Source organism: Diceros bicornis, chromosome 35 (genome assembly GCF_020826845.1).
Source record: "Diceros bicornis minor isolate mBicDic1 chromosome 35, mDicBic1.mat.cur, whole genome shotgun sequence".
In the NCBI taxonomy this organism is placed as follows: domain Eukaryota; kingdom Metazoa; phylum Chordata; class Mammalia; order Perissodactyla; family Rhinocerotidae; genus Diceros; species Diceros bicornis.
The window spans coordinates 11,758,244-11,786,048 of record NC_080774.1 but is presented as its reverse complement, the minus strand read 5'-3'; the positions used below and the strand labels follow the sequence as shown (position 1 = coordinate 11,786,048).

Here is a 27,805-nt window from a genome sequence, read left to right as displayed (position 1 = left end):
CTAGTATCTATTATTACTCATGAGTCTACAGGTCAGTGAATTAGTCTGGATTCTTCAGAGAAACAGAACCAGTAGGAGATATAGAGGAGAGAGAGGGAGAGAGACAGAGGGATTTATTGTAAGGAGCTGGCTCACGCAGTGACAGAGGCTGAGAAGTCCCATAATCTGCAGTGGACAAACTGCAGATCCAGGAGAGGTGATGGGTGAGTTCCAGGCTGAGTCTAAAGGCAGGAGAAGACCGATGTCCCAGCTCAAAGACAAGCAGAGAAAAAGAATCCTCCCTCATTTTGCCTTTTGTCCTACTCAGGCCTTCAACAGAAGAGCTGAGGCCCACTCACATGGGGAGGGCCATCTGCTTTACTCAGTTTATCAATTCCAATGCTAATCTCTTCCAGAAACGCCCTCACAGACACACCCAGCATAACGTTTAACCAAACATCCGGGCACCCATGGCCCCGTCAAGTTGACTCATAAAATTCACCATCACCGTCAGCTGGTTGGTTCTGCTCGTTTGGGCTGGGTTCAGCTGATCTGGGCTGGGCTCCTGCGATGTCTGTGGTCAGTTAGCAGATGAGAGGGCTGGCTGGTCTGGGATGGCCTCACTCAGACGCTCAGTGGTTGGCCCGCTGCCACCGTGGGCAGTGGAGGGACCAGGCCAGGCGTCTCTCCTCACCCAGACGACTAACCTGGGCCTGATGACGGGGTGTGCAGGCTCCTCGTGGCCAAGGCTCGGAAATGGTATTGCTGCCTCTGCCTCATTCTGTTGCTCAAGACAAGCCACACAGCCAGTCCCAGTACCAGAGGTGGGGAAACAGGCTCTGTCTCCTGATGAGAAGAGCTGCAAAGTCTCGAGCGGAGGACGTGGATAAAGGGAGGGGACATTTTTGCACTCGATCTAGCACAGCTGGGTTGGAATTGTGGCTGTGTAACTTCTGAGCTCTGTGACCTTTGTACTTCCCTTTACTTAACAAATAAAAAAAGGTAATTAACACCTAGCTTACAACATTGTTGTGATAGGAATCAGTGACCATGTGGGGTCCCAGTTCTTCCTCCCCAACTTGACCACACCATTGCCTTAACCCCCTTCTCCATGTAACCCTCCATATGTGTCAATTTCCAGCTTTCAAGGCTTGCTGCCTCCAGGAAGCCTTCCCTGATAGCACTCTGACCCACCATGATTAGACCTACCTTTGGAAAGTGCTTCTAAACAGGAAAATAATTGATGCCTAAAATGCCTTTGGGCATTATCCTTTCCATTTAAAATGTCTCAAGTCCCCGCCCCATGGGCCCTGAGAAGCCCAGCTTCCTTGGCAATATTTCTTTTGGTAAATAAAATTTAGATTTTAAAAAATAGACATGCACCCAGCAGCAATCACCTCTCTTCCCCCAGCCCTCCTGTTCTCCTTCCTAGAGGAAACCACTGTTACCCATTTCTCATCTATCCCCCCAGAGATAGCCAAGCAGGGGGATCCGCAAACACTCGCTATAGAGGGCCAGGCAGTAAACGTCTTCAGCGTTGCCAGCATAGGGTCTTTGTCGCAATTACTCAGTTCTGCTGTTGCAACACCAAAGCAGCCACAGACAAGACATAAATGAACAGGCGTGGCTGTGTGCCAATAAAATGTTATTGACAGACACAGAAATTTGAATTTTATATCATTTTTATGAGTCACAAAACGTTATTGTTCTTTTGATTTTTTTTCTCAACTATTTAAAAATGTGAAAACCATTCTTTGCTGTGAGGCCGTACAAAATCATCGGGCGGCGGGCCAAATTTGGCCCAGGGCATAGTTTGCTCGCTGCATAGAGAAACAAGTGTACAAAGACAGGCTTTTTTCTTTCTGCACCAAAGGTAGCCGACTTCTGCCCCACGCTTTTGCCCTTTATCACGTATCTGGGCGATTATTCCGCATCTATACATACTGACCTCCCAAATCCTTTTCTTTTAATTTTCAAAATATCTTGTAAAAAATATTTTATAAACTTTTTATTTTAGAATCATTTTAGATTCACAGAAAAGTCATGAGAATATTTGAGTTCCCATGTACCCTGCACCCTGCTTTCCCTATTGTTAGCATTGCTCTGGTACATCTGTCACAATTCAGGAACCAATGTTGATACATTATTATTAACTAAAGTCCATGGTTTGTGTGGATTTCCTCAGTTTTTCCCTGATGTCCTTTCTCTGGCCCAGGATCCCATCCAGGACACCACATGGCATTAGGGGTCATATCCCCTTAGGCTCCTCTTGGCTGTGAGAGTTTCTCAGACTTCCCTTGCTTTTGGTGACCTGGACAGCTTTGAAGAGTTCCGGTCAGGGATTTTGTAGGATGTCCCTCTATCGGAGTCTGTCATGTTTTCTCATAATTAGATTCCTCCTGTGGAGCAAATCCTGAGTTCCATTTCCCCTCCTCTCTCCATCCTGCCTCTTCCAACCCTTTCCAAGATCTCCCCCCACCGCTGGCCTTTCCCAGTTAATTCCCTGAGGTCCAGACACAACCCCTAGAGCCCCCCGTACACTCGTGAAGGCAGCCGTGAGTGGAGGTGGCTTAGACCTGCCTCCTGTCTTTTAATCCTCGGGTGTAATCAGAAAGGCCAGTCTGGTGGGGTCCAGGTTGCCCAGGTTATATTTGCCGGGAGAGAAAAGGAGACTGGAGGCAAAACCGGGAAGCAGGAGAGCAGGAAGACTAATAACAATGTTACAACGTGGCTGTTTATTAAACCCACAGGGATATGCAGCCCGGGTCTGTCCCTCCTTCTCCTGACATGTGGCGACCATATTTTCCTGGCCCGGAGCTGGGACAGGCGGATTGGCAAAGAACATTCCATTTTCTTTTAATACCTTTGAAAGACCTTCTGATTTGTGAATTTCTTTAGGGGAGGCTACGTTAAGTAGCACATTTTAATAAAGGCAGTACATGAAAATAATGAAATAAAAGTATATGAAACCAGGACAGGCTGGGCAGCCCACACTCACCCTCTCATAAAAGGCTAATATCTCTGAGCTGCCTTGTAAAGCCTGCTCCAGCCTGTCCTGACCAGGGTCACCGTGGGCAGAAAACAACCCTCTAATTGTCACTTAATTAAAGAACGCTTTCATACACATCAATAAATATCTGTGGAATAAGTGAATAACTTTGAAACACAGTGACCCCTTAAGTCATCTACTCTAGGCTTGAGGGTACATGTTTACATGTGTATGTGTGTTTTCATTGAAGCCTACATCAGACATGGAGAGGGTGAAATCTGATCTTCAAAGCAGTAAATTCTCATATAGTGAGTTGAATAGCATCCCCCTAAAAAGATATGCCCATGTCTTACCCCTGAAACCTATGAAAGTGACCTTATTTGCATATATAAGTAAGTTAAGGATCTCAAGATGAGATCATCCTGGATTTCAGATGGGTTCTGAACCCAGTAGCGTGTGTCCTAATTAGAGAAAGGAGAGGGAGATAGATTTGACTCAGACAGCAGAGGGGAGAAGGGCTTATGAGGACAGAGGCAGAGACTGGAGTGATGCCGCCATAAGCCAAGGCACGCCTGGAGCCACCAGAAGTCGTGAGAGGTAAGGAAGGATCCTCCCCTAGAGACTTCTGGGGGAACACAGCCCTGCTGACACTTTCATTTTGGATTTCTGGTCTCCAGAACTGGGAGAAAATACATTGGTTGTTTCAAGCCACTAAATATCTGGTAATTAGTTACAGTCGTCCTAGGAAACCAATACACCCCATAATCCTATCACTTAAAACTATTTAATACTTCATACTACTTAATAATAGCGATAGGACTTTGAGCAAGCTGCTTTAGGCGCCTCGTTCCCAGTTTACTCGCCCGCAAAGTGGAGAGGTTTATTTCCCATGTACACAGTCTAATACGCACAGGTGATGCTCAGTAATTGATTCATGGTGACTGGCAGCCTCTCTGAGCCTCAGTTTCCCCATCTCTAAAAGGGAGGCAAGAATCCCTCATCTTGCCCCCATCCTCAGGGCCGTTTTAGGACTCAAAAATAAAATAAAATAGCAAAGGAGGCTAAAACGACAGCCTTGTCTGCAAAGCGCTCAGCGTCGGCCACGCGCGATCCCCGCCGACTTACCCCCTGCGTTGATCTCTCCCGGCGCGGCCGAACAGCCTGCGCCTGCGCAGAATGCAAGCGCTCACGCCCGCCCCTTCGGGGGTGTGATTTCCTTGGGTCGCTCTGGTTTGGCCACGCCTACTTCCGGAAGGGGCAGGCCTACGTCTGGAGCACGTGACTTAGTTCCGGCTCGCCAAAGATGGCGGCGCCCAGAGCGGTCGCGTGAAAGTTGGTGGTGGAAGAGGCTGTCCAATTGTGCGGGCATCAAAAGAGCGGGGACCGTGCGCCATGTCGCGACTCATCGTGAAGAACCTCCCGAATGGGGTGAGTGCAGGGCCTGGACTGGGGAATCTGAAATTGGGACCAGCCGGGAGCTGGGGGTGGGACGGAGGTGGCTGGGGAGATTTGAGGGGCTTTCGCTGTGGGGCACGACTCTAGCAGATTCGGAACCCAAAAGGGGCAGGATCCTCGGCAAATCCCCGTTTGACAGTCGGGAGAGAGGGATAGTGACTGCTCAAGGTTTCACAGCCGGCCCGTGGCTATCTGACTCCCAACCGGACAACTCTTTTCCCAGGGAGATGCTAACCCCCTCCTGTGCTAAATGCTCTCTCCCACGACCCCTCTCGTCCGATCGCGTTTTTTTTGGTTGACTCATAACTGGATCAGACACTGTATTTGTGGGGGAGGCAAATGGGGAGCGTTAGGCTGAGGACCTGCGTTCCAATTCCCGCTCCTGCCTTTAGGGCAGGGAGGAATAGTTTAAGAAAACCGAGTGGTTGTGAGGGGTTTAAACCGTTTGTCCGGTAAGTGGGGAGAGGTGACTCGGTCATACTTGTCCCTGTTCCTGGGGAGCGCAGCACAGAGCCTGACACGTGGTGGATATTAAACAAAAACATGTCTGGCCAGTAAATGAATGAAGACATAGATGAATCTGTGGTATCAGATGACTGAACGCAGTGTGCCGGAGTGGTCCATCCTTACTTATTTCTCTGTAACTTTTCTTGGATGGAGAGCTCCCACACCACTGGGGTGGCCAGTAAGCTCATTCCCAAAATACAAAATGTGCGGTTTGGGTACCATGAGAGATCTTCTGGACTTTTGACTCTGCTGCCTGGGAGCCTTCCTCCTTAGAAGTGGCAAGGCAAAGCCATTTATGCTTTCTTGTGTTTTTTTAACTTTCCTTTTTTTCCCCCAGCGGGTTGTGGGGGACCTATAACACGATTTTACACGTTCAAACACTACAGTGTGTCTAAAATGAGAAGCCAAGTCTTTTGCTCCATGCTACCCTCCATCTCTCTCCAGGAGTAACCATCTTCCATAGTTGGATTTTAGGACTCCTTATAGTCATCTCTACGTCCAAATAGTGTGCTCTCTCCATTTCTTGGTCTCTATACTTCAGTGATTATCTGCTGACCCCCCACTATGAAAGATGAGGAACCTAGATCCTCTATTCCTCCCTTCCAGTCTCGGTTATATTATTGTTTTTAATTCTTCCATCATTTACCCTAAACAGTATACTTTTAAAATATACGTTATTGATCCATCCGTCTGCTTTAGGCAGGATCTCTTGATGCCTCACTTTGGTGGGTCCTCATCCATCGTTTTAGCGTGGCTGCCCTTCCTTCATCCCCTCCCAGCTTCCGTCTCGTTGTGCTTCTCAGTGTGGCTGGTTCTCTTACCATTGCTTGTCTTGTCTGATGAATGAAAGAATTAATAAAAACAATATTAAGTTAATAAATAGCAATTAGTTGGTTAATATTAAAATTAATAAAAACAACAGTAGCTAACACTTTGAAAGCTTACTCTGTGCCAGGCACCGTTCCAGGTGCTTTAGGTAAAGTAACTCACTTAATCCTCACCATGACCCTAGGAGATAGGTTCTGTTATTATGCCCATTTTAAAGATGAAGAAACTGAGGTACAACAAGGTAAAGTGATTTGCCTGAGGTCACACACAGCTGGTGATTCATAGAGCAGGGACTGAACAGAGCAATGTGGTCTAGAATTTCTGTTCCTGACCCCAATACCATACTGTCTCTCTTAGCGTGATTGCATGCCCTTTTCTTAGCTCTTTCCTAACAGACTTCTAGTAGCAAGGACTTGTTATGTTGCAGATGTAGATAGTGGTGGATAAGACTCAGTCCCCACTTCCATGGTGCTTGCAGTCTAGTAGAGGAGGTAGACATTTTCTGAGGCAGGTTCTTAATAACTCTGATCTCACTAAAATCTCACAATCACTATGAGTTAGGAATTATTATCTGCATTTTATAGAGGAGAAAATGGAACTCATAGAGGATAAATGATCTCCCCAAGGTCTACAGAATCAAGGTTTGTGACTCAGCTCAGGTATAGAAAAGGCAGTAAATTCATCTTCCCCGTTACTGGGAGAGAGCACTCGAGTCTGACCCCATCAGTCCTCTCTCAAAAACCTTTTGGTGACTTTCTAACACCAAAGGCTCAAGAACAAGCACCTAAGGAAAAACATGCGATTCTCCATGATCTGGGCCCGACCCACCTCGTCAGCAGAATCTCTGGACAAATTCCTCACACTCTTCTCTGCTTCCCACCTCTGAGGTTTTGCTACTGTTATCTCCTCTGGGTGAACTCACCCAGACAGGCCCTGGCTAACTGCTCCTCATTCTCGGTTCAATCCTCAACTCCCCCAGGAAGCCTCTCCTAGATTCCTCAGGTGGGTCAGGTACCCAACCCCTCTGTGCTCACACAGCACACAAATTACCACAAGCTTCACGGCTTAAACAGTACTAATTTGTTATCTTACCGTGTTGGAGGTCAGAAATCCTAAAATCACAGTGTTGGCAGGGCTGTGGTCCTTTTGGAGACTCTAGGGAAGAGTCTGTTTTCTTGCCTTTTTCAGTTTGTAGAGACCACCTGCATGCCTTGGCTCTTAGTCACATCCTGAATCTTCAGAGCCAGTAGCATAGCATCTTCCAATCTCTTTCTGCTTCCATCATCACGATAGCTTTTCCAATTCTGACCCTCCTGTGTCTCTCTTTTAAGGATCTTGTGATTACATTGGGCCCACCCGAATAATCCAGGCTAATCCCCCATCTCAAGATTAGCGTGGATATAATCACATCTACAAAATCCCTTTGGCCGAGTAGGGTCACATATTCACAGGTCCCAGGGATTAGGATGCGGACATCTTTTGGGGGCTCCGTTATTCTGTCTGCCACAATTAGCAAACACTTATATAATTTACTGTGTTCGTCCATTCACTCATTTATTCTGTGTGGCAGCCACACTGCTGGGCTCATTTTATCAGTGGTCCCCTTATCCTCCTAACAGCCCAGAGGGTAGGGAGATTTCATTGCAGCCACTCCGAGTCTTGATTTCCTCATTGATGAAATGAATAAGCGACCTGCTCTAGGCCACACAGCTAGTGGGTCTTGCAGCCAGACAAAGCACACTGCCACCCCCTCGTCTGAGGTCACCCCTAGGGAATCCCGTGGCCGCAGGTTTCCAGCTCATCTTGTCCCCTAGGCTCCGAGGCCTCCCCAGCTCCTCCCTCATTGCGCCTGTTCTGTCCTAGATGAAGGAGGAGCGTTTCAGGCAGCTGTTCTCCGCCTTCGGCACGCTGACGGACTGCAGCCTGAAGTTCACCAAGGATGGCAAGTTCCGCAAGTTTGGCTTCATCGGCTTCAAGTCCGAGGAAGAGGCCCAGACGGCACTGAACCATTTCAACAAGAGTTTTATCGACACATCACGGATCACAGTGAGTCAGTGCAAATCTCGCCCCTGCCTGCCCATCGCAAGTGATGCCACTTAATCTCTCCCTCCACACCAGAGTCCAAAGCCTGTCCCCTTTCAGACTGTGCCATCTTTGGTCTTCCTTACTGGTTCTCAAACTTTTATGCATACAAATCCCCTGGAGGGTTTCCTGGGCCACCGTCCCCAGAGTTTCTGATTCAGTAGGTGGGGGGGCCCAAGAATTTGCATGTCTAACAAGTGCGCCGGTGATACAATGCTGCTGGTCATAAACTCACGCTTTGAGGACCACTGATCAGCATCATTCATTCACTCACCCATTGAGCAAGCACTCAGTGAGCACCCACTTGATGCTGAGAATTTAGAGAATGTGGTAACCCTGCCCCCTGTCCTCACGGAGCCAGCAGCCCACGGGCAGGCAGGGGGCAACAGATAAACAGGCTGCTTTCAATTAGGGTCGTCAGTGCTGTGATGGGGGAAACCCTAGGGACTGTTGGAGAACAGGAGACCTCTTCTCTTGCCAGGGAGGGGTCACGAAAGCTTCCTGGAGGAGGAGGTCGCTCATAAGCATTTAACAACTTGAAACAGGTGTTGGACAAGTATATATCATGTGATCCCAGTTATACAGTCATATCCCTAAATCCCGATGTGTGTGATGTGTGCAGAGAGAGCTACGTGGAAAGATTGTTACTAAAATATCAGTTCTTCTCTCTGGCTGATAGGAATTGGGGTAAAAAAAGTGTTTTTCCACTTTCCTCTATTGTTTGAATTTTATACAGTGAGCACATGTCATTATTACAGAAACAGCAGAACTGTTCTGAAAGTCCACACAAGAGGGGTGTGAGGAGATAGCAGCCCCTTCCCTGAGGGTAGTGGTGGCCGACCAGCGTCCCCCTTGACTGTGGCAGGACGTGCCCACCGCGGCTTCCGGCAGAGCCAGCTCTCACAGAAGTCACCCAGGGCAGTGTGCGGAGGTGTTTAGAGCTAGACAGATTTGTCAGCTCAGGCTTCTCACTCAGCACTAGTGCGTGCTCCAGAGGGGCCACCCGCTTTTCTCATGTTCTCTGGGGCCACACGAGCTCGCTCCACAGTAATGGCAGTGATACTGGCAGCCATTAGCTCAGCATTGCCGTGCGCCAGCCCCCGTGTCGTCTCATTTCATCCTCACAGCCGCCCCGTGGAGTAGATGGCTAAGAACTCGGGCTCCAGGGCCAGGCCCCTGCGTTCTAGCCTCCGCTCTCTCACTTTCTAGCTGGGTGACCCGGGGCAAGTTACTGAACTTCTCTGTGCTTCGGTTTCCTGGTCTGAGAAGTGGGGAGAGGAATGGCTCCTCCTCCCCCTCTGGGGAGGCTCCGTGCATTCATACTTGCAAAGCGCTTCAGATGGTGCCTGGCGTGTGGAATTCTTGGGTAAATGTTAACAACTATTATGACTTTAAGGAGGAGACAGCCAAAGCTAGGAGACGATGAGTCATTTGCTTCAACCAACTCAGCCAGTAAGTGGCAGCTGCCTTTTAAAAAGCCCGAGCTCCCAGGTGCTGAAGGGCGGCACTGTGCTGGGCGCAGTGGCAGGTGTCACCGTCACCCTCTCTCTCTCCCATGCAGGTGGAGTTCTGCAAGTCATTTGGGGACCCAGCAAAGCCCCGAGCCTGGAGCAGACATGCACAGAAACCAGGCCAGTCCAAGCAGCCTTCAAAAGACAAAGGCTCCGTCCCCCCAGAAGCTAAGAAAGTACGTAGAAGGTCACTCCCACCTGCATGCCCGGTGTCAGCAGCGTGGTCAGCCTGGGAGGGCAGGGCAGTGGGAGCAGGAAGGACTGGAGAATCCTTCCTTTCGGATGGTTCCTGAAGGCGGGAACCCCGGGGTAATGGGGTTCCATCTCCCCGCCCTTGCTCTGTGACCCTGACCGTCTGTGCCTTCTGTTCTCAGGATCACAAGAAGAAAAAGGTAGCAGGTGAACTGGAGAAGGTGAGTCTGTCCTGGTGACCACGAGGGAGGGCACTGGGGCGGTCCTGGGAGGGCTGTGGCAAGCCGGGAGAGGGTGCAGGCAGGCCCCGCAAGCAGAGCCATCCTCTCGTGTCCCCTCGCCATGTCTCTGTGGCTTCATAGTCTGCTTCTCTGGTGAAGAGTCCACTCTGCCCTCCCCAGGACTGACCCAGCTGACCCCAGGGCTCCTCTAGAGACCGGGGCGAATGAGCTCGGAGGATGCTCGTTTCCCGAGTCAGGAAGGCTGAGCCCTCCCTGAGCCTTCTCTGCCTGTTTTCTCTTCTTCCCGCTGCCCCGCCCTGGTGCCACCAGCTGAGGGAAGACACCGAGTTCCAGGAGTTCCTGTCGGTTCACCAGAAGCGCACGCAGACAGCCACTTGGGCCAACGATGCCATCGACACGGAGCCCTTGAAAGGGAAAAGCAAGCCAGCCAGTGACTACCTGAACTTCGACTCCGATGAGGGGCAGGAGAGTGAGGAGGAGGGAGCCGGGGAGGACCCGGAAGGTAAGGGTGTCCGTGTGCATGTGAGAGCTCCGTGCTGCACTGTGTGCCCCTGTGTGCATCCAGGCCTGTGCGTGCGTGACGTGGGGCCTCTCGGTGCCCGCCGCAGGAGATGGCCAGCTGGACTGCCCTCTGGTGGGGTGACTCTCCCACCCGCGGGTACTTAGACTGGACCGATCCTGGTCACTCAGTTAGTCAATCAGTCCCTCAAGTATTCATGGGGCACCTTCTGTATGTCGGGTGCTGCTTTAGGTGTTGGAGATATGACAGTGAGCAAAAGACAGGAGGACCCTGCCCCCATGGAGCTGTCATTCCAGTGTGGGGAGAGGAACAATGAAGAAATAAGTCCGCTGTTAGTGTATTATGTGAAGACGAGCCCACAGAGAGAAAGCCGGAGAGGTGATGGGAGAGTCCTCAGGGAGGCCTCGAAGGGTGACCCTGGAGCGAAGGCCTGAGGAGGTGAGGGAGTGAGCCTCTGTCCTCAGAAGGGCGCCCGGTGTAGTGGGGGGCAGAGGGGACGTGAGCAATTGCAGTCCAGAACGGTCAGTGCTGTGGTTGAGGGTGGGGAATCGATTTCGGTTTGAAGCGAGAGAATGAGTGTAACCTGAATTTTGTGCCTGGTAAAGTTTCCCTGCAAAGCTGCGGTCCCAAGGACTCACTGGGAGTTGGTGGGACACAGTAGGGGAGGGCACGGGAAGGGGGCTGCAGGCCGAGGGAACAGCATGGCAGAGGCACAGAGGAAAGGGAAGTGCAGGAGCTTGAGGGGGCTCTGCGGGGTTCAGGATGGCTGGAGCAGGAGGCGATGGGGCTGGGGAGAGGCCAGTCAGCTCCTGCAGGCTGGACCAGAAGTTTGGATTTCATCCTGAGAGCTCCTGGAAACCACTGGAGGGTTTTAATCAAGGAGCGATAATCCTATACGTGCTCCTGAAAAATGAAGCAGGCCGCAGTTGAGAGAATGGATTGGCGAGGGCAAGGCTGGTGCAGGGAGCCACATAACTCTTGACATGTGGCACGTAAAGTATCAAAACGCCAACAGTGTCACCCCACGTGACATTATTTATCAGAGGACTTAGCGGGGCTGCTTGGCACAGGGCCCCTGGTCGCCGTCGGCTCGGCGCCTCATGCCACTCAGCAGTGACACCGCCATGCCGTCTGCCGTCCGGCCTCTGTTTGCTCACGACTGCCCTGACTCCCAGCCTCCCTGCTTTTCCAGACGAGGACGACGGCCTTGAACCGAAGGCAGCTGTGCAGAAGGAGCTGTCGGACATGGATTACCTCAAGTCCAAGATGGTGGAGGCCGAGTCGTCGTCCTCGGAGGAGGAGGAGAGTGAAGGTGAAGCCGTGAGCTGTGATGAAGGCAGCGAGGCCGAGCAAGAGGATTCCTGCGCCGCCCACGCCCAGCAGGATGGAGAGAGAACGGGGGCCGGCCAAGAGCGAGGGACCCCACCTGGGAACAGGAAACCACAGGAGGCCAGAGCCGAGGTGTGTGCGGATTGGGGTGTGCCCGGGAGCCTGGGCAGCAGAGGGAGGACGTCTACCCTCGCTCTCACCCACGGTCCCTGCAGGCCAAGGCCTGGCTTCAGATCTTGGCCCTGCCGCTTGCTTGCTGTAACCTTGGCAATCACTTCTCCTCTCTGAGTTTATCTCCTGTTTTGACATGGAGAGGTTGCCTGCCTCCCGGAGTTGTGGGGCGTAAATGAGCTGCTGATGGATGTGAGCCTGTTATACTTGGCATTTAGTGGCAGTGTAGACACGTGGCAGCCTACAGTTAACGTGATAATAGATAACATGAATTGAGCATTCACTACATGTTAGGTACAATACCTGCTGTGTCATTCGTCGTTGGGACTCATGACAATCTTGTCCCATTTTACAGATGAGGAAACTGAGGCCCAGAGGAGGGGGGTGACTTGCCCAAGGTCACGGCTGGGAAGTGGTGGGCCAGGCCTTGGAGTCTGGACCATAAACATGGGTGCTTCCCTTGGGGCAGCCACCTCATCTCCCCTTGGAGTCCTCTCCACTTAGGGACAGGTGGTTTGTCACGGTGTTTTGGCCCCCTCCCCTCATCTCCCTGAGACCCCGGTGAAGCATCAACTCTTGCCCTGTCCACCCCTTTCTTGTCAGAGCTCCAGCTTCATCTTCCTCCTTTCTTTTCTTTCCCCGTCCCCCTCCCTCCCTTCATTTTCTGCCCCTGTAATTGCCACACCCTGTCCTTTTCTCCTAAAAATGTATGTTCCAGAGAGAGTGTCGCATGTGGTGACGTCAGAGCTGTGGGTGCAATCCCTCGTCTGACATGGACCAGCTGTGGGACCTGGGGTGAGGCGCTTCTCCTCCGTGGGCCTCTGGTCCTCACCTCGGGTGATGCTCAGGGAGCACTGGTCTCTCTGTCTGCTTTCCACAGCCCCCGTGCCTAAGTGTGTGCTGGAAAGTTTCCGATCTCAGGAAGACACCCCTATACCTTATGTAGTGTAGCACCCCCAGTGGGGTCTGGGCCAGCGCCCCATAATCGAGCATGTGACTGTTTCTGCACTGACACAGAAATGACAACTCAAGCTATGTGGGATAAACGTAAACCCTAAATTGCCCACGTCAGCTCAGAGCAGGCTTCGCTGGCCAATGAGTTCAAGTCAGGGCAGGTTTTGTTGCCTAAGGGGTTACAAAAAATGGAGGTTTTTCAGAGCTATTTCAATTCCAAAATTACAGAAAACGTCCTGAACCTATAATCCCTGTAAGATTCTTTTAAGATTCAGTAGTATGTGGTGTCTGCGAAGTGCTTTGCATGGTGTCTGGCACAGAGTAGGCCCTAAATCAGCGGTCGCAAATACCACCCTACCTCGGGCTCCTCCCGGTGTCCTCCACCCCTCCTGGGAGCCCGGGGCCCCTGTTAGCACACCCACAGCATGCCGGGCTCTGATTCCAGCCCTCATCTCAGGGGTGCACATGGAGGCTTGGCACCTCCTGCCCCAGGCTCTGGCCAGACTCCACATCCACGGCAGGCACCCTTCTTTCCGGCATTCTCTGGCTCGCCCCGGCAGCAGGTGCCTCTTTGAGCGCTCACTGAGATGTCCAGTCTGCCTCCTCCTGCAGCTGTGCCAGGGGACTCACTGTGCCCGTTTCTGTTCTTTGCCATCACCCAGACAGAGAAACCAGCAAACCAGAAGGAACCCACCACCCCCTACACTGTGAAGCTGCGGGGAGCCCCGTTCAGCGTCACAGAGGTACGTGCCAATGACCGGGGACAAGGGTAAGGAGCCCCTGGGGGCGCAGGAGGCAACGGTGGGATGCCAGCAGCCTCTGCTGCATGGGGGCTTTCGGATCAGTTGAGGACTTGAGCTGGGAGGAATTGGGGGCCAAAAAGGCTGATGAATTAGATCTCGGGCATTGACAGGGTCAGGAAACTGGTTCGGCTATACCGCTGTGGAGAGAGACTGGTTTCACTCACTGATCACCTACACTAGGGGTGGGCAAACTTCTTCTGTTAAAAAGTAAAGAAAGGGGGCCAGCCCTGGTGGCCTAGTGGTTAAGTTCGGCTCACTCTGCTTCCGCGGCCTGGATTCAGTTCCCAGGCGCTGACCTACACCACTTGTCAGTGGCCATGCTGTGGCAGCGAGCTACATAACAAAAGAGAGCAAGAGTGGCACAGATGTTAGCTCAGGGTGAATCTTCCTCAGCAAAAAACAAAAGTAAGGAAAGGGATGAGCTGGTAAATATTTAAGGTTTTGTGATCAATATGGTCTCTGTTACAGCTACTCAACTGGGCTGTTGTAGCAGAGGTAGCCCGACACGATAGGTAATGAATAGGCATGGCTGTGTGCCAATAAAACTTTATTTACGCAAACAGACAGCGGGCCACATTTGGCCTGTATACTGTAGTTTACTGACTGTGGGTTTCCACAGCAGAGAACTTTTTTTTAACTTCCCTCCTTATGAAAGTAATGGAAATTTTTTAAATGCAGCTAGGTGAAAAGAAAGTAAAAGTCACGCATCACTAGGATGACTATATAGTCATCCAGACTGAGTTGAGAGTGTGAGAGGAGTGCTAACCAGGTCGGGGGCCAGGATGCAGTTCTAATTACCTACAGGTTTAATTCTGTGGATGTAATTACTGATTGTCCCAGGCAAACTGGGGCAACCTCCCCCACCACACACCTACATCCCACTCAGGGATAACCACCAATAAATTGAGAGTATATCTTCTTAGACATTTTTTTCTTTGTGTGTAAACATTGACTTCTGTCTTATTGTTGAAAGCAGTCCTACGTTAGGAACTATTTGGGAACTTCTTTTTCCCCCTCATCACAGTATGGCATAAATATCTTTGAATATTGAATACTCTGCTGCAACACCATTTTTCACGTTGCATAGGGAACACATCCTTACTCTGGACCTGCTGTGATGTACTCACCCAGTCCCCTAAATTGGGACACGGGGGTCATTTCCAATCTTGCTGTTATAAATAATCAGTCAGCATTCCTTGAGATCAGAGGTCAGCAGAATTTTTTCTCTGAATGTCAGATAGTACCTGTTTTATGCTTTATGGGCCATAGGGTCTCTGTTGCACATTCTTTTTTTTTTTAATAACCCTTCAAAACTGTAAAAACCATGCTCAGCTTGCAGGGCGTACAAAAGTTGGCCGTGGGTGGTGTTTGGCCTGTGGGCCGTAGTTTGCCAACCCTCGCTCCAGGTGAATGTCTTGTACAGACATGTACGTGTACGTTTTTCAGGCTTTGACATGGCATGTCAGTTGCCCTCTGGAAGCGTCGCTAATTTATACTCCCTGCAGCAGAGTGTGAGCGTGCCCATTTCTGTGCACCCTGGGTAATAATCTTTATCAACATGACAGGCGACAATGGCATCTCATCTTAATTTATATTTTAAATTATTAGTGAGATCAATAATTCTTTCACATTTGTAAATCACATGTATATCCTCTTTTGCAAAATGCCTGATTGTATCTTTTGCCTTTTTTTTTTCTCTTGAAGTGTTCATCTTTTTTGATAGTCTGTATATTTACTAAGTTTTGAAAAATAAAACTTATCAAACTTCTTCTAAGTAACAAGCATTTGGGTTGTACTAGACTATCTGAGTTGTCTGGTAATTTAGAGTCAGAATTCTTTCAATATCAACCATGCAGAAAATCACATGCGTTAGCTAAAACAGTAAGTAAACACTACCTGGATTTTTGCAAAATTAATACACAGAAGATAGTCACTTCTTTTCCTTTCCACAAACAATAACAGAAAACATAACAGAAGAGAAGATTCTTTTTATATATCAACTAAAAAGAAAGCCACCTCTAGATATTGTAACGAATATTATGAGTGTGTGTGGAGGGAGGATGTACAGATATTCTAATGAAAGTTTTATAGGTTCTATATAAAGAAAATGTTAAATTCTACTGAGGCATTTAAAGGAATACTTACGTAAACGGAAAGCCATTAATTCTTAGAATGTAAAAATGCCAGTTCTTTTCTAATTAGTGAATAAAGGGATAAATTCAGTGAGATCACAATTATAGTTTCATAGGATTGGGGAGGGGGTCGAATGTCAAAGAACAGCCAGAAACATCCTGTGAGAATAGACTCCCTACAAGATATTGAAACATGTTTTGAAGCTACAGTAATTAAAACAGTTTGGTTCAGGGAAAGCTGTTGACAGGTTAATGGAATAGAATAGAATTCAGAAATAGACTTATGTATGTATATATATACATATATAAGCATTTAGTTTAGATAGAGTGTTTCATATCAATGAAGAGAAGAGAGATTTTTCTTTAAATAGTAATTAGACAACCAGTTAACTTTTTTGAAGAAAAAAGAGATGGACCCTGCCTTACTCCTTATGTCAAGATAAATTTCAGATGCATCAAGGATTCAAGCTTAACAAAAAAGGGACAAGGGGCCGGCCCAGTGGTGTAGCGGTTAAGTGCGCGCGCTCCTGCGCCAGCCCGGGGTTTGGATCCCTGGCGCGCACCGACACACTGCTCATCAAGCCACTGTGGCGGCGTCCCCTCCGTATAAAGTGGAGGAAGATGGGCACAGATGTTAGCCCAGGCCCAGTCTTCCTCAGCAAAAAGAGGAGGATTGGCGACAGATGTTAGCTCAGGGCTAATCTTTCTCAAAAAAAAAAAAAACCAAGAAAGACAATAAAAGTTGTAGGAGAAAGCATTGATGAATTTACTTATAATCTTGGAATGAAGTATGCCTTTGTAAGCAATTTGCAAAACTTGGTAGCCATAAAGAAAAAGATGGATTAATTGGCTGCATAACAATTAAAACTTCTGTAAGGCAAGAAATGTTATAAAGTCAAAAGACAACAGACATTTGTAACACAAACAACAGACAAAATCTAGTTTCTTTAATTAACAGATAGATAAATAGATATTGGGACCTATGACTCATAGAAAAATGGACAAAGGAGAGGAGGTCTTTGAAGAAAAAGAATGCAAATGGCCAGTAAAGATGCTTGAGTTCACTCATAATTAAAGAGATACAAATCAAAACTGGAAGATTACATTTTGCAAAAATTTTGAAAGTTCAATCATAAATAACTTTCATGCACTGTTGGTGGAAGTGTGTGGTGCAGTCTTTCGGAGAGCAACTTGGAAATGTCAGTCAAAATTAAGAATATGCGTGCTTTTGACCTAGCAATAGCCTTGCTAGAAATTTGCACTACAGGCAGATCACCCAAGTACACCCAGATTTTAGAGCAGAAAGAGTCATTGCAGCATTCTTTTATTACAATTTTATTTATAACTTAATGTATTATTTTGTATCATTTTATTTATAAAAACCGGAAACAAGCTTTAAGTTCTATCACTAGAGAATTGGTTAATTTAATGAGTCTCAGCTGGGGACCATTTGACCCCCCAGGGGACACTTGGCAATATCTGGAGATTTTTTTTTTTCTTGTTGCCACTGGGGTGGTTGCTACTGGCATCTGGTGGGTAGAGACCAGAGATGTTGCCAAACATCCTACACACAGTAAAACCTCACACAAGAAAGAATTATCAGGTCCAAAATTTCAGTAGTGGCGAGGTTGAAAAACTTGAGGTTTACTTAACTTGGGGTTAACTAAACTGTGGCACATCAAAACGGTAGAATATGATGTGTCACTAAAAAGGAGATACTGATAGGGAAGATTCCCAAGATGTCTTACCAGTGAAAAGTACAAGGCATGGAACAGTGTGGATAGATTGTTTGTTTTTTTTTTTTTCCCCAGGAGACACACATACATAGCCACACATGTTATGTAGTATGCTGGACTTTCCAATAGGCACCTAAAAATGAGGAAAAAAAGGTTTTTTTGGAGAAATTTGGTAATTTGACATTTCTTTAAAAAATTGAAGTAATAGAAAAATTCACAACTTTGGTGGCCTTTTCATTTATCTTGTAGTGCTTTGATTTGTACAGTTGCCTGGACATTACAAGCTTCTCACGGCTAATTCTCTGAAGGGTTTAACCCAGTACACAACTGAAGATAGTTTCACTGCTTTTATTTTTTTATAGAAAGCCAACACAGGTGATCTGGGCCTTGGAATTATGGGCCATTTTTGTTTTCTTGTTTGTACTTTTTGATATTTGCTAGAGTTTCATACTCTGTGTGTTTGTACATTTTTTAAAATGTGTTTAAATCAGCCTTATGTACAAAATAGAGAAATAGTTAAGAAAATCGGGGACCATCGTCAGCACCTCTTTAAGTTGATGTGTGTCATCACCATGAAGTAACATGGACACATATTCATGCTTTCATAAGCATTGGAAAAAAGCCAGATTTAACCCCAATTATATAAAAAGGTACTTAGGAGAAAAAGATCAGAAACAATGCCTTAAAATGCTGATGGTAACATTACTACTTAATATTTATATTTATATTCTTCATTTCTTCAATTTTTAAAAAATTTTTTCCAGTGTAATTTTATCTTATGATGGAGAAAAGTTGTGTATAATTGCAGGAAGGAGGAAACACTTTGGTGACCTTCTGAATTCAGAAAGTCAGCCCCCGTTTCTCTGTTGGGTTACACTTTTATTGTTGGACTGATAAAGGGCGAGAAAACTTTTGTTCTCCTTCCAGAAAAACGTTGTGGAATTCCTGGCCCCCCTGAAGCCAGTGGCCATTCGAATAGTGAGAAATGCTCACGGGAACAAGACAGGTGAGGTCTGGGATGTGCCAGGTGGTAAAGGTGGAAGGTGGGGGCAGCTGGACTGGGGAGAGGCTTTAAGGGCGGCTGTTCCTTTTTTCTATTTGTGGTCCCCAGTTCTGTGGATGTGGTTAAACTGCTCAGGACAAGGGTCTGCCTCTTGTCCCCTGCCTCTGGCAGCCTGGTGTGTAGTTTTCACATTTCTCTTCTCTCCCCTCCCCTGCCTCAGTCTACACTTGTTCCATTTACACAGTTGTACCCGGGACTGGGGTTTGCTGTGCGAAGTCCACGCACAGCTCTGCTGACGGGCAGTGCTCTGAGTTGCTGAGGGTGTGTGGTGTTGTCCCCATGCCACCCTCTCCTTGGTTTCCCCTCTAGGCAGCCAGCCCACTCCCTGGGCTTCGGAACCCTAGGTTCTGGCTGCCCTGAGGTGGGGAACATTCTGGAAGGAGGGGTCTGAGCTTGAAGAGGTGGGAGCCTGCCTGTGCCTACTTGCTGGCCAGGCTGGGTTGGCGCTCTTCAGAGAACCACACGAAGGCCCTCTGGCCACGGGGCAGCCGGGCAGTACTGGGCGTGCAGGCTTCCTTGGCAGGAAGACGCTGGCATGGGCAGAGCAGTTGGGATCTGCCGGGGATAGAGTCTAGGTAGGAATTGTCACTGTGTTAGGGTGGTGTCGTCACCTTCGAGGGTCTGTACTTCCCCCCCAGCTCTCCTCCGAGCACTAAAACCCTGCTGACCAGGCAGCTCCATTCAGCCAACCATCTCGTTCTTTGCAAACCTCTGCGAGTGCAGTATAGGGAGGAGCAAAGAGCCCCTGCCTGGGTTCAGATCCCCACTTGGCCACTTATGAGCCCTGTGACCTTGGACCAGGGACCTAGCCTCGTTTCTTCATCTGTGCAATAGGGCAGTCCATCTCCTTAAGTTGTGAGGATTCCGTGAGTTACTACATGTGTGGCATCAGAACAATGCTAAACACCTATTGCACATGCTGTGAGACTGTTGTTCATATTGGTGGTGGCGCTGGTGGCACCCCTGCCTTCACGGCACTTCAGAGACCAGAAGGGTGAGCAGAGGTTGGCCAGGGGGACCAGGAAGGAGCGTGTTGGAGCTCTCGGGGCTGAGAGAAAACCGTGTTGGAGGCCCTGGAGCTGGAGAGCGCTGGCGTCTGAGCATGACGCTTTTGAGGAGCAGCAGGATGTCCCCACAGAAGAGCTGGAGAGGAGGCAGGGCCCGGCCCCCTGGCCTGGGGGCTCAGTAATGACTGGCCTTCAGCCTGGGTGCAGGGGCCCACTGGGCGCTTAGAGCAAGGGGAGGCGTGATGTGATTCAAAGCTGTCCCCTGGCTGCTGAGGGACAGATCCCGGGGCAGAATCTAAATAGCCTTGTAATAGAGGCCAAAACCCTGTGGGCTTTGGACCAGGTTACAGCCATGATGCCTGCTCTGCTGCCTCACGGGGTTGAGGCCTGGTGAGGTTGAGGATGTGAGGCCTGCTGTGCCCTGGGAAAGACCCCCCATGTTTGTTTCTAAGTAAGCCAGGCCCTCAGGCCCTCAGGCCCTCCCAGGCAGAGTCGCTGTAGAGATGGCCCCCCTCGTGCTGAGCTGGGTCACAACACGGCCACCACGGGCACGTCTCCTCCAGAGAAGGCCACGGAGCAGGCCCTGGTCAGGGTGGAGTGAGGCTGGGAGGTGAAGGCCCCCTGTGTCTCTGACTCCTGTAGTCCAGCATCTTCATACAACCACGCCACCGGGTCTAAACGCTCCCCGCAAAGGAAAATTTGGCCAGGGTTGTGGGAGGGAGTGTGTTTGTCTTTTAGAGATTTGGCAAAAATAGAGGTTTTTCCTTATTTTTGCTCAAATCCCCCCAAACAGCCAGCACAGTGTGGGTATTCCTTGGTGACCACCACGAGTGTCTGCAGGGCCTGCAGATTTCACCTGTCGTTGTCTTCTCTCAGGGTACGTCTTTGTGGATTTCAGCAGCGAGGCGGAAGTGAAGAAAGCCCTGAAATGCAACAGAGAATACATGGGTAAGGACGCCGGGCCAGTGCCGCCTCTGCGTGGTGGAGGGCTTCGTGCATGCCTTCACTGACTCCACAGATGGTTCTTGAGGGTCTGCTATGTGCGGGGCACCGTTCTAGGCACTGGGGATACAGCAGTGAGCAGAAGAGCCCAAGATCCCTGCTGTCCTGGAGCCGACACAGAGCAGGAGAGATGGGCTGTGATCGAATGGGCCGCGCTGTGGGAAAATACAGAGCAGAGAGGGCCGGGGCTGGAGGAGGTGTGCTTCTGAACAGGATTGTGTCCACTTGGGCCTCACTGAGAAGGTGACATTGGAGCGAAACCCGAAGAGTAGAGGGAGCAAGCTCAGGCTTTGTGGGGCAGGCTGTTCCAGTCCAGGGAACAGCAAGTACGAGTTCCTGGAGTCAGGAGGCCGCCTGAACGACGTCTGAGAGGGCGATCTTTGATCTTTCCCTGGCGTGGACAAGTGATTCAGATCCAGCCACTGATACCTAGTGAAGACACGAGTTCTGTTAGGGAAGGTGGGAAACCTAAGGAGTCTTGTTAGCAAGTCAGGCCGTAGGTATTTATTGAGCACCTACTGTTAGCATGTCAGGCAGTAGGTATTTATTGAGCACCTACTGTGTGCGTGTGGAGACAGTGATAGTCATGTTCTAGTAGACACACCTGGCAGTGTGTGTAAACAGTTTGTTGATGGTACAAGGTGACTGCAGTGTTGGGTCGTCACGTGACGCCTTTCCTAGAGCCCAGCAGTGAGCAGTGCCAAGGAACGTGCCCTGGGATTTAGAGGAGGCAGCACTGTGGATTGGGATGACCCAGGCAGGCTCCTCTCAGGGTTGAACTGAACTTGCGGAAGAGTGGGATTCAGTGAAAGGGTCTTCCGGTTCCAGCATTGGCTCAGGCTGTCAGCTCAGTTAGAGCCTGGTGTCGGGGGCTGTAATCAGCTGCCTTTGCCGTGGCCTCTGGAAGGCAGCAAAGAAGAGTTTGGAATTGCCAGCCGGGAGTCCCGGCCAGATTCCAGGCCTCCCTTCAGAGCCCTGACTGCTCTCCTGCAGGTGGACGCTACATCGAGGTGTTCAGGGAAAAGAACGTCCCCACGGCCAAGGAGCCCCTGAGGAATAGCGCCAAGCCCTGGCAAGGCCGCACGCTCGGGGAGAACGAAGAGGAGGAGGGCCTGGCTGACTCCGGGAGGCTCTTCGTGCGAAACCTGCCCTACACCAGCTCCGAGGAGGACCTGGAGAAGCTCTTCTCCATATACGGTAGGGGGTGGGGGCGCGGCCCCCGGCTCGCGGCACACACCACAGAGCAGTGGGGGAGAGCAGGCGGCCTGCGTTCAAGTCCCGTCTGCCTCCCAGCAGCTCTTGACCTCGGGCTAATGACCTCACCCCCTTGTCTCAGTTTTCTCATCCGTAAAATGGGGCTAACGATCCCTGAGCTGCTCAAGGATTCAAACAGGGTGTGTACCGCAGAGCTCGTAGTAAAAGGCCACAGTACAGGCGTCTCGTGCTGTCTGAACCCGAACCTCTTAGCTCTCCCTCTCTGAACTCGGAACTGACGAGATCTGGATCCACTTTTCTGAGATACCCCTTGCAGTCCAAACTCTTGCTACTCAGTATTGGAAGTCCAGTGACTGTAGAGGTGTGAGTGTAATAATGCTCCTCCGTCTGAGCCTCTGCTTTCTAAATAGCCTTGCCGTGCAGACCGAGCATCCACATAGATTTGATAGCGCAGGTTATTTTTACTGTTGTCATTGTTGCTATTATTTCGCAGGACGTGCACTTGAAGGCCCATAGTTCAACTTGGCACACAGCGCTGTTTTTGTTTGTAAGGTCATGGTTGTTGAAGGGAAGGAAGTTGGGTTCAGAATGCGGGTGAGATACTGATGCTTTTATCCCTGGAGCGTCTCCCCACTTCTCTTTGGAGGCCAGCTCTGGGTCATGGAGGATCAGAGCTTGGTTGAGTGCCTGTTGTGGGGACACGGAGGCCCCAAGTAGGACTCTGCCATCAGGCAAATTGCTGTAACCTCCCAGCCTGTGTCCACTGCTCTCTGGATCCTTCCACCCATGCCGGTGCCCTGGTTTACATAACGGGCTGGGCCGCACAGGAGAGGGGATCAACAATAGACTGCAAGTACCGATTTGGGAAGACAAAGACCGAGGGGGGCACACACCCTGGTGTTGAGAGCGGAAACCGATTCAGAAAGGGTGTCCTTTGAGTGTAGTAATCATCTCAGAGCAAATACTTAGATGGCACTAACGTTGTAGCAGGTATCAATGCAGTTACCCTCCAGCTGCCCTGTGAGCTAGGTCCTCTGTTAGGCCATTTTACAGATGAGAAGGCTGAGGCACGTGGGGGCTAGCGGCTCACCCAAGGCCACACAGGTAGTAGGTGGGGGAGGCAGGATCCAGTCCAGGCACCTCTGCTTTTTAGGATAGACACATAAGGGATTGTGAAAGGACACGCTTGACCTCTGAGGCGGTCTCACGGCAGCCCCTTGCCACGTCTTCCTTGGGCCGAGTGAGTGGCTGCAGCCGACCCAGAGTGGCAGCCTGATGCTCTCACCAGTTAAAACCCGTCGCCTGACGAGTGCCCAGCACTTTTCTCCCCCAGCACTCGGGCCCAGCCTGCAGGACACTGACACCTCTCCTGTTCTCAGGTCCCCTGTCTGAGCTCCATTACCCCATCGATGGCCTGACCAAGAAACCCAAGGGCTTCGCCTTCGTCACCTTCATGTTCCCCGAGCACGCCGTGAAGGCCTACGCGGAGGTGGATGGGCAGGTGTTCCAGGTGACTGCACGTGGCTGGCGGGGGGCTGCTGGGCTCAGGGGATTGAGAGAGGCTGGCGGGGGGAGGTGTGTGTGCGTGCGTGTGCATGTGTGGGCACATGTACCCACATTTTGGGCCTAAGAAAACACACCCGAAGACACACCAACCACCTCCTCACACGAGCTCCTAGAGGGTGGTGCCCTGGGGCAGGGCCCTGGTCTGTTCTGTTCACTGATCTGTCATTAGCACCTAGAGCAGCCCCTGGCACATAGTAGGCTCTCAGAAAGTGTTTGTGACGTGAATAAGTACGCTCTCCATCTCCAGAAGTACGTGGAAAAGGGGTCAGGAAGGAAGGAGTTCTGACACGGTCATATTAAATGGCCACAGTAGAATGTCAGAAACTCCTCTTTTTTCCCAGTGTCACCACGTAACGTGCTTAGCACACGTGCTCAAGCCCCAGGCTGCCTCGTCTCCCTTTCCCTTTTCCTCATGCGTTCGTTCATGATTTATTGATCTTGTGGTCACCAGGCCAGGCCTGGCTCCCGCCCGCGTGGACCTCGCGTGCGGGGACTTCCGGGTGCAGGGAAAGATGGCCCGGCTTGGAGGGGGGTGCTGCAGGTGTCCCTTATGAACTGGTCCATTTCCCTGTGAGGCTGTGTCAGATGGCCCCATCACACTGTCAGGTCCCTGTGTCACAGGGCCGTGTGGTCGTTCTGCCCGAGGCCCCATCTTCCCATCAGGGTTTCAGCCCTGGGTCCAGCCTGCTCGCGGGGTGGCCGACATCCTGTGGCAGGGTGTGGAAGCGCCTCCCCCTTCCTCTCTTACCCCCTTCCCCTGGCCCCCTCCAGGGCAGGATGCTCCACCTGTTACCATCTACCATCAAGAAGGAAGCCAGCGAGGAGGCCAACGCCCCGGGATCGTCGTCTTACAAGAAGAAGAAAGAGTCTAAAGACAAAGCCAGCAGCTCCAGGTCCTTACCCGCTCCCAGCCTCGGGGCCCCGACCCCGGCACTGCTGCCCTCGCCCCGCCCTCTCCCAGCCCCTGGGTGCCCTGGCTCCTTGCGATGAGTTCAGCCTCTCGTCCATAACCTTGCTGAGCCTCAGTTTCCTCATCTGCTGAATGGGGAGAGTCACAGTGGTGCCTTACTTTTGTGGTGTTGTGAGGATTCAATGAGTTCAAAGTGCTCAGACCCTGGCAGAGAGTAAGCGCTTGACAAGTGAGAGGGACTGTTGGTGTCTTCGTCACTCTCCTTGTCTTCAGGCTCCGGGTGCTGGGCCCACACTGGGTAACTGGGGGAAGGAGGAGGCTTAGGGGCTTAGAGAGGCAGGCCGACGGGCTCATTTCTTAGAGGTTTTGCACTGAAGCAGTGTTCCACTCCTTCATCCGAGATCTGACCTCCCTGTTGTGCCTCTGCCTTTCAGCTCTCACAACTGGAACACGCTGTTCATGGGCCCCAACGCAGTGGCCGACGCCATCGCACAGAAGTACAGCGCCACCAAGAGCCAAGTGTTTGACCACGTGCGTGAGGGGCCCATCCGTTGCATCCCGGCTCGGGGCCACACACAAGAGGAGAAGGGCAGGGCAGGGGCGTCGTGCTCAGGCATCTGTGAGCTTGGGCCTCGGAGGCTGACGTCATGGGCACCCTCTGGGGCCGCCCCTCTGGAAACAGCCCGTCCGCCCTCCAGCCCCGGCACCTCGTGGGCTTCTGTCGGGCAGGCCAGAGAGTGTGGCTGATGATGAGGTCTTCAGGCCGCCTCCTGGAGCGCCTGGCTGTGGGCTGCTTCTTGCCACAGCCCCAGGGGCTGGGTGCCCCTACCAACCTCACTTTCCAGAGGACCAGACCGAGGCCCAGGCGGGCAAAGTAACATGCCCAGGGTCACACACCTGGAGAGAGGAGGAGGTGGGGTCATATCAGGTCACACACCTGGAGAGAGGAGGAGGTGGGGTCATATCAGGTCACACACCTGGAGAGAGGAGGAGGTGGGGTCATATCAGGTCTGCCTGACTCGGGCGCCCCCGCTCTGAGCTGCAGCGCACACCTCGCCAAGGGTTGTCCCCCCACTTCCTCCGCCTGGCCGGCCCGGGTCTCTGAGACTAAGAGAGGGGAGTAGTCGGTCTCTGTCCCTCCTCCTCTCCCGGGTCTAACCTTATTCCTCCTGATTTTTCCAGGTCCGCCTCTCTGGCTCCTCCAGGTCACATTCTGTCCTTTAAACCCGTATGTCTTCACTTAGACCACGGCTAGGTGCATCTTAGGCGAAACTGGTTTTTCAGCCAATCAGCAAAGGATATCCAGGGATTTGGCCCATAAACTCGTCAACCCTCTCTCGTTTACTCCTTCTGCCTGACGCTCCAGGTCAGCGCTATCCATTAGAAATAAAATGTGAGCTCTGGATGTAATTGTAAACGTCCTAGTGGCCACATTTTAAAAGGCAAAAAGAAACAGGCACAATTAAATTTAATCTGTTTTATTTAATTTAGTATAGCCAAGATATTATCATTCCAACATATATGCAGTGTAAAAAATGACAAGATATCTTGCGTTCCTTTTTCTCATTAAGTGTTCAGAATCCAGTGTGTGTTTTACACTCACACACTTCTCACTTCGGATGTGCCACATTTCAAGGGCTCGTGGCCACATATGGGGCAGCAGAGCTCTAGACCTCAGCCAGTTGGGAGGGCTGCAGCCAGCTCAGATCCCACAGCACTCTCTGAGCACCGGGAGTGCCACAGAGCACTAAAGAGAAACGGTCCTGCTCTTCTAGTGCCTCCTAGTGGAGGAAGACACTAAGAAGTCAACAAAGTGCAGCATGTTGGGGTGATGGCTACGGAGAACAGTTAAGCTGAGTGGGGGTCTAGGGTGTGAGAGTGAGGAGGGGCTGGTCAGTGGAGTGACATTGGAGGAGAAGTTGAATGGGACGACGAGTGTGGGCTGAGAGCCGTGCAGGCAGGCAAGACTCGCTCCTAGGGTGGGGGTGAGCCTGGAGTGTGGGAGGAGCAGCAAAGAGACCCGAACAACTGCAGCGGAGGGAGGGAGAGGCTGGAGAGGCGGGCGTGGGGTCCTTGATTTACTGTGAGAGACGCAGAGGCCAGAGCCGTCGAGTCAGTGGGTAGGCGAGGGGCATTGGCTGGCCCATCTCCATCCGACCCTCCTTCTCGGGCTGTTGGGAGGTGGGAGGGCTGTCACCTGCCCGACAGCCGACAGGGCCTCTTCCTCTCCTTGCTCCCACAGGAGACCAAGGGCAGCGTGGCCGTGTGCGTGGCCCTGGGGGAGACCCAGCTCGTCCAAGAAGTGCGATGCTTCCTCATCGACAACGGAGTCAGTCTGGATTCCTTCAGCCAGGTGGGTACTCAATCCCAGGCTTAGCGAGCCGACTGGGTGCTCAGCCACCAGCCGTGGAGAGCTGGGAGTGGAGCTCCAGATCAGTGAGATGCTGATGGGTTTGAGGGTCTGGCCTTTCAAGGATGATTATCATTAACTTTTAAATTGTCCCTAAAGAAAGTGAGAAGCATCATATGGGCTCAGACAAGGGACCCATCTGACCCTGATGGTGTCTCTGGGGGGCCATATACAAGAGGGCCACCTTGAAACCCACGGTTTCTCCACGCAGATCAGAGGGGCCCCAAACATCCTGTTCCCCTCCTAGGAGTGCCTGTGTAGGGCTTTAGACCCTTCTGGAACCCCGTAGGAGAGAGTTCAGCGCCTCTGTGTGCTTGTTCTCCACCAGGAAGGGATTCTTAGGTTTGCGAATGATTAAGTTTAGAGGGGACCGTGAGGCCACCTGGCATCCTCCCCTTCGTGTTACAGACTGGGAAACTGAGGCCCACAGAGGGCAGAGGTGGCTTAGAGGTCAAACAGTGAGTCTGTGGCAGGAGCCTCTACTAAGTCTCAGGGCTTCTGACCCCAAACAGCTCTTTCCTCAGCCTGACCAGGCCTCAGTGTTAACTTAACCTGATGGGCGGGAGGGAGGGCTGGGAGGGTGGGGGGGAGGTAAGCAAGTAGATGGAAGGGTGGGTGGATGGGCGGATGGAAAGTGGGGTGGATGGGTGGATGGATGATGGATGGATGGATAAATTAAATACATGTACACATAGGTAACATTTATTAGGACTTACCGAAGCACTCTTTATAAGTTCATGTGTTTTATTACCTCATCTAGCTCTCATAATAACCGTGGGGAAGCAGCACTTGTGTGCTCCCATTGTACAGAGGGACCACGGTCACAGAGGTGGAGTCACTGGCTCTGGTCACACAGCTGGTCACTGGTGGAGCTGGGTTTGCACGCGAGCCCCAGAGTCCGTGCCCCTAACCATTACACCCCGCAGCCTGGGTTGCGCCTAACAAGCCCACTGGTCCCCAGCCCTCCCCACCTGCAGACGGCTTCCACCCCCTCATCTCAATTGCTTGTCACAACAACCCCGCGAGGCCGACAGAATGGGTGTTACCATTAGCCCATTTTGCGGATGAGAAAGCAAGGCTCACGGGGAAAGCAGTTGACTCAAGGTTTCGGGTTAGATTAGTAGCTGAGCTGAGCTCATACCCAGATACTCCATGTGCCTGGAGTTTTTCCATGATATTTTTTTTGGCTCTTTTATACCCTT

At 51.0% G+C, this 27,805-nt stretch overlaps 1 protein-coding gene across 4 annotated transcripts in view; it reads left to right on the top strand.

Annotated features, from left to right (window-relative positions):
- The first annotated feature begins 4,263 nt into the window (after window positions 1-4,263).
- RBM19 (RNA binding motif protein 19) overlaps window positions 4,264-27,805 on the top strand; it is a 147,102-nt gene continuing 123,560 nt past the window's right edge. For all 4 annotated transcript variants that reach the window (XM_058531490.1, XM_058531489.1, XM_058531487.1 and 1 more), the window contains exons 1-14: window positions 4,264-4,396; window positions 7,622-7,804; window positions 9,402-9,527; window positions 9,726-9,764; window positions 10,095-10,287; window positions 11,498-11,766; window positions 13,422-13,502; window positions 18,358-18,436; window positions 20,377-20,448; window positions 21,496-21,699; window positions 23,097-23,227; window positions 24,055-24,176; window positions 24,628-24,724; window positions 26,436-26,546. In XM_058531490.1, the coding sequence (XP_058387473.1) occupies window positions 4,361-4,396; window positions 7,622-7,804; window positions 9,402-9,527; window positions 9,726-9,764; window positions 10,095-10,287; window positions 11,498-11,766; window positions 13,422-13,502; window positions 18,358-18,436; window positions 20,377-20,448; window positions 21,496-21,699; window positions 23,097-23,227; window positions 24,055-24,176; window positions 24,628-24,724; window positions 26,436-26,546 (1,743 nt within the window). In that variant the 5' untranslated portion in view covers window positions 4,264-4,360. The remainder of the gene's footprint in view (window positions 4,397-7,621; window positions 7,805-9,401; window positions 9,528-9,725; window positions 9,765-10,094; window positions 10,288-11,497; window positions 11,767-13,421; window positions 13,503-18,357; window positions 18,437-20,376; window positions 20,449-21,495; window positions 21,700-23,096; window positions 23,228-24,054; window positions 24,177-24,627; window positions 24,725-26,435; window positions 26,547-27,805) is intronic.